The 14,148-nt window shown below is 40.4% G+C and overlaps 1 protein-coding gene across 1 annotated transcript in view; it reads right to left on the bottom strand.

Annotated features, from left to right (window-relative positions):
- Positions 1–1,828: 1,828 nt before the first annotated feature.
- LOC147092433 (uncharacterized) overlaps positions 1,829–14,148 on the bottom strand; it is a 43,103-nt gene continuing 30,783 nt past the window's right edge. Inside the window, exons 13-18 of the mRNA XM_085975594.1 lie at positions 13,220–13,418; positions 12,302–12,508; positions 10,214–10,374; positions 6,905–7,103; positions 3,736–3,846; positions 1,829–2,007 (exon numbers count right to left, since the gene is read on the bottom strand). Coding sequence (XP_085831720.1) covers positions 1,829–2,007; positions 3,736–3,846; positions 6,905–7,103; positions 10,214–10,374; positions 12,302–12,508; positions 13,220–13,418 — 1,056 coding nt within the window. The remainder of the gene's footprint in view (positions 2,008–3,735; positions 3,847–6,904; positions 7,104–10,213; positions 10,375–12,301; positions 12,509–13,219; positions 13,419–14,148) is intronic.

The following is a 14,148-nucleotide window of genomic DNA, read 5'->3' on the forward strand; positions in this document are numbered from 1 at the left end:
TGCAGGTTTCCTTGCCCATGCTGGACCTGAAGCCATGAGGCTTCATGGGGCCAGGATTTAATGTTGAACACTCCCATGGCCACTCCTTCCAGACTGTATACCACTGTGCCGCCACACTTGGTTGGACTGTCCAACCTGTGGGAATGGCCATGCCCTGGAAGGGTGGTGGAGGATTTTGAGACTTTGGCTGAAATGTATTTTTTTTTGAAAATGACAATTGCTTGACTAGTGTGTTGGACAGCTCTCCAAATTTTGGCACAATCCGCCAGATATTTGTGAGCAGGAGTTTGCAGGATCGACAGGGCTAAGTGTGCTGTTGTCATGTCCGTAGCCAATGCCGAGTGGTCGGTCCAGTTTTATTCCTAATATTCTTTGTAGCTCGCTAGGCCAATTCACAGGGCGGTTAAGTCAACCACATTGCTGTTTGGTCTAGAATCACATATAGGCCAGATCAGGTAAGGATGGCAGATTTAATTTCCTAAAGGACATTAGTGAATCAGATGGGTTTCTTTTAAGGAAACCCAATAGTTTAATGGTTACCATTACTGATACCGTCTTTTTCCCCAGATTTATTTAATTCACTGTATTAAAATTCCCCAGCTGCCATGCTGGGATTTGAACACACGTCTACCGGATCAGCCACCTGGTCCTGTGGGTTATTAGTCGAGTAACGTAACAACAATGCTACCATTCCCGTGCCGAATGTGCATGAACATTTGCAGTGTATCAGGATCCTTTCAGATTTTTCTGGGGATAGAGTTTATTGTGATCCAGCCAGACGACTCTCGGAGTGTTACTGTAACAACATTTACCTAGGTGTGCACAGTGAATCACAGCCTAACATGCTACCGCCAGATACGTATGTGGATTCACAGTTTATCAGCTTTCTATCTGTATGGGAATTCACAGTGTATCAGCATACTGCCTTTTCAGTATGTAATTTCGAAATTTATTGGGTCCTGACCAGGTGTGTATGCTGGTTTACGTTGTAACGGGATTCTCCAGCTGGGCATATAAACCTATAAATATATATTGCCACATATACCTGAAGATAAATGCATATATATGTTAATATATATATATATATATAATTATGAAAATAACGAAGTTGCCATATTTATGACTGCAATGGAGCTGTGTTACACCCATGGAAAGCAGGAATGTGCTTGTTGAAACCTCCGCTTCAAATGGTTGAAGACATTATCGTACCAGAGCAGAACACAAACTGCACAAACTTCAATCCTCCCGCTATTCAGTTCTATTGAAGTCGATGGAAGGGCTCATCGTACCGAGCGCATAACGGACCCCAGAGAATAATAGAATGGTTAAAGCACAGAAGGAGGCCGTTTGGCCCATCGCGCCCATGCTGGACTTCAGCTAGTCCCAGTTCCCCGCCCTTCCTCCATAGCCCTGCACTTGTTTATTGGTTCAGGTACTTGCCCAATTCCCTTTTGAAATCCATGTTTGAGTCTTCCTCCACCACCCTATCAAGCGGCGCATTACAAATCCTAACCACTAGTTGCATATAAAATCTTTTCCCTCATGTCATCTTTGGTGCTTCTGCCCATCACCTTAAATCTGTGATATCTGGTTCGCCACCATTCTGCCAATGGGAACAGTTTCTCTCTATCGACTCTGTCCAGACCCCTCTTGATTTTGAACAACTCTATCAAATCTCCTATCAAACGTCTCTTCTTTAAGGAGAACAACACCAGCTTCTCTCGTCAATCCACATAACCAAATCCCCGGAACCATTATTTTAAACCTTTTCTCTCTAAGGCCTTCGCATTCTTCCTAATGAGTGGTGCACTGAATTGCATATAATGGTTCAGAAGTTCCAATTGGAGGCATTATGAGTGCAGATGCCTTCTATCGGGAAAAAATCTATGCCCTTGCCTGTGAGCTCTCGAGTTCCGGACTCTTCGGCTCCTGGGTCTCTCCTGATGCGCATACGCAGAGGCTCATGTATCCCAAGGGCATAGGCAGTTCGCAAGCTTCCCTGTAGACCTGTCAAAAGTATGAATGCGGATCACTGAAAATGAAACTAAATCATTATATAAATATTTAAATCAAGTTTTTAAAATGAGATAAAATTACATTCAATTAAATGTTTTAAATAAAGATTATTTTTTTTGGAAAAAATAATTAAAGTTTGTTACGGTGCTAAAAATAAACTTACCATTTTTACAAGTATTTTTACATTAATAATGAGTAAAACTTCTTTCTTACTTTTTTTAAACTCATGCTGGTAAAAGCAGGCCTTACGCATGCTGTTACCATGTGTATGATGTTTAAGGGATTTCAGTGGGCGGAGGTTCTGCAGAAAGTAAATCACTCCACCCGCAGAGGCCATTCTCCAGAGCAGGCATGCGACCTGTCAAGATCACATGCCTGAAACCGGCACTTGTGAGGTCCCTACAGGTGTGTACACAGCTCGTACACACACGTAGGTGTAGGAAATTACGGGCCATTACTCCAGTTGAGGCCGAAGCAGTGTTTATTATAACTTACTTGCTTTTGCTCCCTATTCCTCTATTTATGAAGACCAGTCTCCCTTATGCTTTTTAACCACTTTCTCAAACTGCCCTGATACCTTCAACGATTTGTGCAAATATACCAACACGCCTCTCTGATCATGAACCCTGTTTAGAATTGTACACTTTTGTTAATATTGCTTCTCCTTGTTCTTCCTACCAAAGTGTATCATTTCGCACATTTCTGCGTTAAATTTCTTCTGCCACGTGTCCGCCCATTCCATCAGCCTGTCGATGTCCTCTTGAAGTCAATCACTTTTCTTCTCAATGTTCATTATATTTCTAAGTGTTGTTTCATCTGCAAATTTTGAAATTGTGCCCCGTACACCCAAGTTCAAATCATTATTATATATCCAGAAAAGCAGTGGTCCTAGTATCGACCCCTGGGGAACACTGTCCTCCAGTCCAATAAACAACCGTTCCCCAATACTATCTGTTTCCTGTCACTTAGCCAATTAACGACCGATGCTGTCGCTGTCCCTTTTATTCTCTGGTTCAACATTGCTGTCAAACCTATTAAGTGGCACTTTATCAAACGTCTTTTGGAAGTCTACATACAACACATCAACGGTACTGCCCACACAACCCCCACCCACCCTCTCTGTTATCGCATCAAAAAATCAATCAAGTTCCTCAAATCGATGAATAGAGATCAGTCCTAAAACATAAGTATAATTTGAAATAAATTAAAAAAGAAAAATTACTTTTTTAAATGACTATAAGTTACATAAATTAACTATTTTAAACAAAAATGTAAATTTTTGAAAAAAATAATTAAAGTATTTATCAGGGCGAAAAATAAACGTACCTTTCTTTAAAGTATTTCACGATGATAAATCTGTGGAAAAACATTTTTTTTACTTTCTTAAACTATTAGCCTGATAAAAGCAGGCCTTGCACCTGCTTTTATCAGGTGCAAGGCCTGCTTTTATCAGGCTAATAGTTTAGACCCCTCTTGATTTTGAACAACTCTATCAAATCTCCTATCAAACGTCTCTTCTTTAAGGAGAACAACACCAGCTTCTCTCGTCAATCCACATAACCAAATCCCTGGAACCATTATTTTAAACCTTTTCTCTCTAAGGCCTTCGCATTCTTCCTAATGAGTGGTGCACTGAATTGCATATAATGGTTCAGAAGTTCCAATTGGAGGCATTATGAGTGCAGATGCCTTCTATCGGGAAAAAATCTATGCCCTTGCCTGTGAGCTCTCGAGTTCCGGACTCTTCGGCTCCTGGGTCTCTCCTGATGCGCATACGCAGAGGCTCATGTATCCCAAGGGCGTAGGCAGTTCGCAAGCTTCCCTGTAGACCTGTCAAAAGTATGAATGCGGATCACTGAAAATGAAACTAAATCATTATATAAATATTTAAATCAAGTTTTTAAAATGAGATAAAATTACATTCAATTAAATGTTTTAAATAAAGATTATTTTTTTTGGAAAAAATAATTAAAGTTTGTTACGGTGCTAAAAATAAACTTACCATTTTTACAAGTATTTTTACATTAATAATGAGTAAAACTTCTTTCTTACTTTTTTTAAACTCATGCTGGTAAAAGCAGGCCTTACGCATGCTGTTACCATGTGTATGATGTTTAAGGGATTTCAGTGGGCGGAGGTTCTGCAGAAAGTAAATCACTCCACCCGCAGAGGCCATTCTCCAGAGCAGGCATGCGACCTGTCAAGATCACATGCCTGAAACCGGCACTTGTGAGGTCCCTACAGGTGTGTACACAGCTCGTACACACACGTAGGTGTAGGAAATTACGGGCCATTACTCCAGTTGAGGCCGAAGCAGTGTTTATTATAACTTACTTGCTTTTGCTCCCTATTCCTCTATTTATGAAGACCAGTCTCCCTTATGCTTTTTAACCACTTTCTCAAACTGCCCTGATACCTTCAACGATTTGTGCAAATATACCAACACGCCTCTCTGATCATGAACCCTGTTTAGAATTGTACACTTTTGTTAATATTGCTTCTCCTTGTTCTTCCTACCAAAGTGTATCATTTCGCACATTTCTGCGTTAAATTTCTTCTGCCACGTGTCCGCCCATTCCATCAGCCTGTCGATGTCCTCTTGAAGTCAATCACTTTTCTTCTCAATGTTCATTATATTTCTAAGTGTTGTTTCATCTGCAAATTTTGAAATTGTGCCCCGTACACCCAAGTTCAAATCATTATTATATATCCAGAAAAGCAGTGGTCCTAGTATCGACCCCTGGGGAACACTGTCCTCCAGTCCAATGAACAACCGTTCCCCAATACTATCTGTTTCCTGTCACTTAGCCAATTAACGACCGATGCTGTCGCTGTCCCTTTTATTCTCTGGTTCAACATTGCTGTCAAACCTATTAAGTGGCACTTTATCAAACGTCTTTTGGAAGTCTACATACAACACATCAACGGTACTGCCCACACAACCCCCACCCACCCTCTCTGTTATCGCATCAAAAAATCAATCAAGTTCCTCAAATCGATGAATAGAGATCAGTCCTAAAACATAAGTATAATTTGAAATAAATTAAAAAAGAAAAATTACTTTTTTAAATGACTATAAGTTACATAAATTAACTATTTTAAACAAAAATGTAAATTTTTGAAAAAAATAATTAAAGTATTTATCAGGGCGAAAAATAAACGTACCTTTCTTTAAAGTATTTCACGATGATAAATCTGTGGAAAAACATTTTTTTTACTTTCTTAAACTATTAGCCTGATAAAAGCAGGCCTTGCACCTGCTTTTCTAGGCGCAGCTCTTCCTGACTTGCCTCGACTAAAGCCAGTCTGAAATAAACGGAATTTTGATATGTACGCGCTGCCTATCTGGCACAGGCGTTTGTGCTGGCAAGCCCGTTCTGCAGAGAACGGAAGAGCCGGTTTCCAGCGCATGCGCAGTGCAAGCGTAAAACCAGCACTTCCTTTGGCCCTACGGGTGAGTACACAATGTTTACACACCCGGAGGGAACGGAATTTCTACGGCATCAAACCGCATGTTTCTGCGTTAAATTGCATCTGCCAGGTGTCCGCCCATTCCGCCAGCCTTTCTATGTCCTCTTGAAGTCTATCAGTTTTCTTTCCACTGTTCACTATACTTCCAAGTATTGTGTAATGTGAAAATGTTGAAATTGTGCACGGTACACCCATGTCCAAATCATAACTATATATCCAGAAAGCAGTGGTCCTAGTACCGACCCCAGGGGAAAACCTTCTTCCAAACCTCAAAAGAAACGTTCCCCAGTACTATCTGTTTCCTCTCGCTTAGCCAATTTCATATCGATGCTGCCATTGTTCCTTTCAGTCCATAGGTTTCAACTTTGCTCTTTCGTCTATTAAGTGGCACCTTCTCAAACGTCTTTTGGAAATCCATGTGCACCACATCAACCGCATTGCTCACCAGCCCTTCCATCACCCACTCTGTTGTCGCATGAACAAATTAATGAAGTTAGTTAAACATGATTTGCCTTTGAAACATCTGTGCTTACTTTCCTTAATCAATCCACAACTTTCTAAGTGACTTTTAATTCGTCTCGATTTATCGTATCTAAAAGCTTCCCCATTATCGAGGTAAAACTGACTGGTCTGTAGTTGTTGGGTTTTTCCTTAGAGCCTCTTTTGAACAGGGGTGTAACATTTGCAATGTTCCAGTCCTCTGGCACCACCCCCATATCTAAGGAAGCTGGGAAGATTATGTCCAGTAACTCCTCAATTTTCACCCTTACCTCCCTCACCATCGTAGGATTCATCCCATCCGGTCAGTCAGCGTTATTGTACCTCCTCTATATCAATTTTTAACCAATCCAGTATTGCAACTACCCCCTCTTTCACTACGGCGTTGACAACATCTTCTTCCTTGGTAAATTCAGATGCAGAATTCACATTTATTACCTCAGCCATGCCATCTGCCTGCATGAGTACGTCTCCTTTTCTGTCAGTTGTCAGCCCCAACCCATCACTTACTGCCTGTTTATTATTTACATGCATATAGAAGACTTTTGGATTCCCTTTGATGTTAGCTGCCAATCAATTCTCATCCTCTCTCTTTGCCCCTCGTATATCATTTTTCACTTCGCCTCTTAAATTTCTATGTTCAGATGCAATATCGCCCGTTTTCGAAGAAGCCATACTACAGGACCTATTGCCTCGATCGCCTATTATACACTGCGCCTGAATAACCTTGAATAGATCTAAATACTGGGCGTGTTTTATAACGGTCGGCAAATACGAAGCCGCCTGTTTTGTTTACCCGTCCATTTCGAATTTTATCCTCACAGACGAACTTAAAATAAAGTCCTGCCGATAGATAATGAACGTTGTTACTCTTACCGTAAACACGATCTTTTGCAAGTTAGAGTTGAATACCACATACCTTCCAGGTTATTTTCTAACCATGTATCTCTATTCTGTATCTCTAAAATTATCTCTTTCAGCTGGGGTTTGGTGTTCTGCAGTTGAAGAAATATGTTCCAGATTGTTCTTGCTCCACGAGCTCTCTTTTCCAGCACAATATTGAAAATGTGTCTGGAAGCGTCGTATCTGCGCCGACTTTCAGCTGTAGATCTGATTGTCTAAAAAAAATTGCAATCATATTGAGCCAAGTAACACAATAATCAGATAATAAACGTTTTTTCTCTTTCTCCCTCTATTTATGAGACGAAATAATAGAGCATTTCACAATCGGATGAGCAGAAGCTTGTTCAAAGTGATAAGATTTAACGAGCTTCTTAAAGGAGAGGTTCGGCGAAGGAATGTCAGAGCTCAGGGCCGAGGCAGCTGAAAGCTCTGCTGTCAATGGTGAGGCGAAGAAAATCGGGGATCAGCAAATGTCCAGGATTGAAGGAGCACAGAGATCACGGAGAGTTGCAGAGAAAGAGATGAACATCGTTGAGCCATCCAGGGAAACTCTAAATTCTCACCAACAGATGGAAAATGATAAAGTGCTGAATAAAAGGGGGAAAGTTAAGATTGCAGGAATAGGATTCGACAAAAATCAAGCATTATTGGTTGTCAGTTACAGTACTTTTTCTTAAGCTCACAAAGTGGTTTCACAAACACAAATTGCCGAAATTGAAGACATAAAAATGTGCGTGATTTTTTTGTTGGCCAGTAGCACGAAAGGGGCTGATAGATAGTCGGTGGCCCACTTTATGCCGCATCAGATTATCAGTCAATTTACTTCAGTGAGCCTTTCATTCAATCCAAGTATCACCTTCATTCATTGAAACAGTAGCAAATGGTTATCAGTCGGTTCTCCATGCACTTTATGAATCTTGTAGTTTATATCTCTAAACAGCTCTGTACTTTGATAAACTGTTTTTGAGGAGATTATGCAATATGATACTTGGCTCTAATGTTGACACCTGCCACTCATTCGTTTCATACATTTTGAATGATTTCGCTTCTATTTTATATTCTCTATTTTTCCTTCATTTGTTTTTCTGTATCAGCCCTACTACCCTTTATATATTTTAAAATCTCATTTTTCGGTCATTTTCTATGCTCGCCGAAGTAATTCTAGTTTCTAAAGCACCTCTTTTATTCTGGTCTAATTTCTGTATCTTCTATGGCGCTCTTCTCCTATTTGGCAGATTCTTATTGTTTTTCCGCTGCATAATGTGCTCGTTAACGTGCCAATATATTTGGGCTGTATTTTACTAGCGTAAAAATTGGTTTTACTCCTGTAAAATGAATATTACTTTCATTGCCCGTTATCTTTACGATTCATATGAATCCTAATGATATCATATTTTCCTGGATGTTAGATTACCACTAGATCACCTACTAGTCCATCCCCGTTTCTAGAAATGGATCCAATACTCATTCCTGTCTTGTTTTCCTAAAACCACACCATTCTAAACAACGTATCGTACAGGCTGCGAATGACATGCCGTATCTCCAACACTTATGTTATTTTTATCTTTTGGATATATAAGTCGCCAATATTCATGTTACTGTTATTGCTGCAGGTTCTCATTTTTTCTTTATTGACCTTCTTCTATCCTTTTCCCACTATTCAATGCATTAAAATACCCCTTTATTATTCTGAAACCCCAAACTTATGGATTAATTTGGCGGAGCATTGTTTATATCAGTCATGAATTCCCGTGCTGCAAATGTATCTTTTAATAATACCTTCTTCCCCCTAATCCTGTCCCTTCCTAAGCCAGATAAGCTGTTAATATCTGTACATCATAATTTATAGCATATCCCAACACAATCTGTTCTTTCAACTAACCAGCTATATTCACATTGCATTGTGTATGCATGGGTTCGGTAATTGTCGTAGATATTCGGAAAAGCGAGCAGGTGGATATTAAAGATGAGTTCAGTGATTATTTTTATCGAATGAGTCATTATGGCAGTCTTGACGTCAGAGGGCGATGACTGAGGAGAGGCCAGTATACTCAGCAGTGAGCCAAAGAATGGGCATGACATGAGCTGGTCTGGAATCAAAGCATTGGTAGCATGTCTCATAGACTGGATGAATATTGCGATTCCTTGGTGATACGTGAGATAATGCAGGTTGTGTGAGGTTAGAAATTAAGCGTGTTTATTTCGATGTAAAATTGTGGCCGGGAACGTATTATAAAGGCAGAGAGAGGCAGTCATGCTGTGAAGTGCAAAGGAGCAGTGGAATCGAAGCAACGATTTAGATAATTTCTCTACAATTTTCTAGAGATCCGAGCCACAGGCATTGGCTAAAACCAATCAGATGTTTCACTTGAGAAACACGGCTACTTTGATAGAGAATGGACGGAAACTCAGGGCCTTTAATTCCGACAGATTAGCTTTGAAATATCAGTTAATTTCTTCATGTGAAATTTGACGTATGTCGCTATTACAAGTTTCATCTGTCTCCATGTATTCCAGCGGGGCTATGCTGAGGACCTATGATGGTAGTGCTGCTAGTGGTGTCTTATTAAATTATTAATTTCGATTAGTCTGCGTTGGACCGTGCAATCCTGTAATTTGGTGTAAATGATTAATTGAATGGATGCTCTCTATTTCCGCTTTCAGAAACTGCAGCAAATCCATCCCCTGCAGAAATGCGGTCACTAGAATTTCCTTAAAAGCCGCACATTTCACAGTGAATTCACAGAGCTGGTTTGAGTCCTGTCCTCCAGGATTTTTTGTTGGCCGATTCGCCGTGTAAATATCAGGGAGAGATGACGTGACTCTCTCTTGGTGGAGATGGTCATTGCCTGGAACTTGAGTTGCGCACATGTCACCTGTCACTTATCTGGCCAAACCTGGATGTTGTCCAGGTCTAGCTTCATATCGGGATGGACTACTTCATTTTTGGAGGAATTGCGAATGGAGCTTTACACTGTGCAATCATCAGTGACTTGCCTCAATTCTGACCTCGTGAGTGATGGCCATTGAAGAAGCACTTAACGAGAGTTGGGACACTGACGCTGCCATGAAACAAAGATAGTAAAACCATGAGACTCTGTCCTCTCATTATTTAATGCATTAATTGAAGAATAAGGAACAAATTAACTTAACAGTGATATATCTCAGAGGAACAGTTATAATGTTGTTTACATTGGCATCGGACTCAATTGCAGAGGCACCATTGAGAACTGCTTATATCGATCCATTGCACGGAATTCAGTGAATCTAACTTTGACTCATGACACTTTTAACGCTATGAGATTCCGCCATATTTGTTGCATACCTCATGGTCTGTTTCAGTAAACACGTTTACATCAAATAGCCTCTGACTAACATCCTCCACGAATTCTTCAATTGAATGTTCTAGAATCTGACGGTTGCACTCGATAATTCTCCGCAGCTGGATATCCGTGTAGCTCTTCATCATCAGTAACGTTTTAGCATCTGAATATAATGTCAAAGCATAAATGAGAACAGCTTAAAATACTGCGCCCGCCATAAAACAATTAATGCTCTGGGCCAACTGATGCAGCAACAGCGTCTATTACAACATTTCAAGCAATGATACTGCCAGTGGCGACTCACAGAAGAGGAATTAAAATTAATGCTGTCTCTTTTTCGTATAGTTAGGAGGAAGGACCCAGACCTTGCCAACTTCGGAGGCTGTTTCAAGTAATTAAGAAGGAGAAGGAGGGGCATCCGTAGGAACGGAGTCAGTGGGATTGACATCTTTGCCTGGAGTGTGGTGCGGAAGAACCGATACAGCAGAGACCGAAGCCAGGTAGAGGTGTGCAACAGATGGGATGTTAAGCAGACTGTAGGAATAACGTAGGTGGGGCCGTATATTAAGTTGAATATGAGTAGGACCATGTCACACATGATCAATTTGGGAAAAGAAGTAAATGTAAATCAGAGACCTAGTGGTTTACGGAAATCAGGGTCAATTTGAATTGAAGTAATAGAGCTGTGGACAAAATGGTGTTTATGATGGGCTAGGCCCAAAGGTCTTTTGAGGAATCGAGTCTAAATCTCACAAAAGCATGGACAAAGAACCAGGAAATATTCATATGGCCGTGAATGTCCAGAAATATAACCTATAGTTCTTGCTGATGGCGATCAAGACTCCAGGCTTGATTATAATCCTGGGAATCAGCAGATGCTGGTGAGCAATTTTACATAGTCGTGACTTTCACATGTTTGCCTGAACAGCTAATAAATAATATACAGAGATAATAGTATGAAACACTAAATGCAACTTCATTCGTGCTTCCATTTTCCTTCCTTATTTAAAGGAAGACTAAATTGTGAAACAGGAACTGAGAAATGGAAATAATGTGAAGCCCACAGGCCGTCACGCTAAGCTTTACAGATATCAATACATCGAGTACAGGAAACAAAAATTCGGGAAAATAGATTTAATTATCAATAGACAATAATCACACAAAAACAAATAATTTAGGTTAGACATGATTGTAGCTAGTACAGTTCCACAATTAAATCTCCTCTCAAACTTCAGGCACTAAGGAGAACACAACCAGCTTGTGCAGTCAATGCACTTAACCAAAGTCCCTCATCCCTGGAACCGTTCTTGTAAATCGTATCTACACTCTCTCTAATGCCTTCACATTCTTCCTAAAGTGCAGTGCCCAGAGTTGGACACAATGCTCCAGTTGAGGTCGAGACAGTTTTTAAAAAGGGTTCATTTAAACTTCCTTGCTTTTGTCCTGTATTGCTCTATTTATGAAGCCCAATGTCCCGCACTCTTTGTAACCACGTTCTCAAATAGCCCTGATACCTTCAACGATTTGTGCACATATGCCCCAGCTCTCTGCTCATGCAGCCCGTTTAGAGTCGTACCCTTTGTTTTATATTGCCTCTCCTCGTTCTTCCTACCAAAATATATCATTTCGCACGATTTTGCGTTAAATTTCTTCTGCCACGTATCCACCCATTCCACCAGCCTGTCTAGGTCCTATTGAAGTCTATCACTTTCCTTCTCACTGTTCATTATACTTCCAAGTATAATGTGACCTGCAAATTTTGAAATTTTACCCGATACACGCAAGCCCAAATCGTAACTATATATCGAGAATAGCAGTGGTCCTCGTACCGAGCCCCAGGGGAACAACTACCTCCTGTCTGGAAACAATTGTTCTCTGATATTATCTCTTTCCTGTCTCTTAGCAAATTTCGTATCGATGCTGCCACTGTCCCTTTTATTTCGCGGGTTTCAACTTTGCTGTAAAGCCTATTAAGTGGCACTTTTTCAAACGTATTTTGGAAGGCCTTGTAAACCGCACTGCCCCCACGACATCCACCCTCCCTGTTACCGCATCAATAAAATCACGAACATTAGTGAGACACGATTTACCGTTGAAAAATCCGTGCTGCCTTTCATTAACCAATCCACACTTGTCCAAGTGTCTGTTAATTTTGTCCCGATTAATCGTTGCAAAATGCTTCTCCTTTCTCGAGGTTAAATTGGCTGGTCTGTGTTTGCTGGATTTATACTTACACCCTCTTTTGAACAAGGGAGTATAATTTGCAATGTTCCAGTCCTCTGGCAGCTGTCCCGTATCTAAGGATGAATGGAAGACTATGGTCAGTACCTTCAATTTTCTACTAGCAATTTTCACCCTTACCTCCCTCAGCATCCTGTGATTTCTCCCATCCGGTCAGCCAGCCTTTCTGGTACCTCCTCTTTATCAATGCATATCCCATCTAGTATTGCAACTAACTTCTCTTTCTTTATGAAGTTGACAGCATCTTCTTCCTTGGTAAAGTCAGATGCAAAGCACTCATTTATTACCACAGCCATGCCCTCTGCCTGCATACGTAGAACTATTTTTTGGTCCCTAGTCGGCCCAACTCTTCTCTTACAGCCTCCTTATTATTTATATGCCAATAGAAGACTTTTGGCTTGCCTTCTTTGTTAGCTGCAAGTCTATTTTCATCCTCTCTTTGCCTCTCTTATTTCCTTTTTCACTTTCCCTCTTAAATTTCTATTTTGAGATGCGATGCCGCCCGTTTTTGGCGATGCTATACTACAGGCGGTATTGCATCGATCGCATATTTTACTTTGCGTCCGAATAACCTTGAATAAAACTGAATACCGGACGTGTTATATATAGCAGACGGCAAATGCAAATCCACCTGTTTTGTTTACTCGCCTATGTAGAAGTTCGTCCTCATAGAATAACTTAAAACAAGGTTCTCGCCATAAACAACGAACATTGTTACTCTGACAGTAAACACGATCTTTTGCAAGTTAGATTTGGACACCACATACCTTCCAGATTATTATCTAACCATGCAACATTTTTCTGTATCTCTGAAAGTATCGCTTTCAGCTTGGGGTTGGTGCTCAGAAGTTCAAGAAATATGTTCCAGATTGTTCTTTCTCCCCGAGCTCCCTTTTCCAGCACAGTATCGAAAATATGTTTGGTGGCATCGTTTCTGCTCTGACTTTCAGCTAGAGATCTGATTTTCTAAAACACAATTGCAATCATTTTGTACCATGTAACACGATAATCAGATAATAAACATTTTTTCTATTTGTCCATCTCTTTTTAAGATGAATGAATAGAAAATCGCACACTCGGATAACCAGAAGCTTGGTTAAAATGATAAGTCTTAAGAAGTTTATTAAAGGAGAGGACTAGCGAAGGAATTTTAGAGCTTTGGGCCGAGGCAGCTGAAGGCACTGCTGCCGATGGTGAGGCGGAGAATATGGGGGTGAAGCAAATGCCTAGAATTAAATGAGCACAGAGATCACGGAGAGTTGCAGAGAAAGAGAGGAGCATCGTTGAGCCATCCAGGGAAATTCTAAATTCTCATCAATAACGGAAAAGGATAAATTGCTGAATAAAAGAGCGAAAGTTAAGTTTGGAGGAACAGCGGAACAGGATTCGACCAAAATCAAGCATTATTGGTTGATAGGAACAGTACTTTTTCATAAGCTCACAAAGTGGTTTCAGAAAATCAAATTGCAGAAATTGAAAAACATAAAAATACGTGTGAATTTTTTGTAGGCCAGTAGCATGAAAGGTGCTGATAGAGATTAGATGGCCCACTTAATGCCGCGTCCGATTTTCATTCAATTTAATTAATTGAGCCTTTCATTCATTCCAAGTATCACCTTCATTCATCGAAGCAGTAGCAATATCTTACCGGTTACTTCTTCATGCTCTTTATGAACCTTGTAGTTTTCATCTCTAA

This window comes from Somniosus microcephalus, unplaced genomic scaffold (genome assembly GCF_052327205.1).
Source record: "Somniosus microcephalus isolate GS21.2 unplaced genomic scaffold, FLI_Smic_1.0 unresolved_chr2, whole genome shotgun sequence".
NCBI classification, from domain to species: Eukaryota; Metazoa; Chordata; class Chondrichthyes; order Squaliformes; family Somniosidae; genus Somniosus; species Somniosus microcephalus.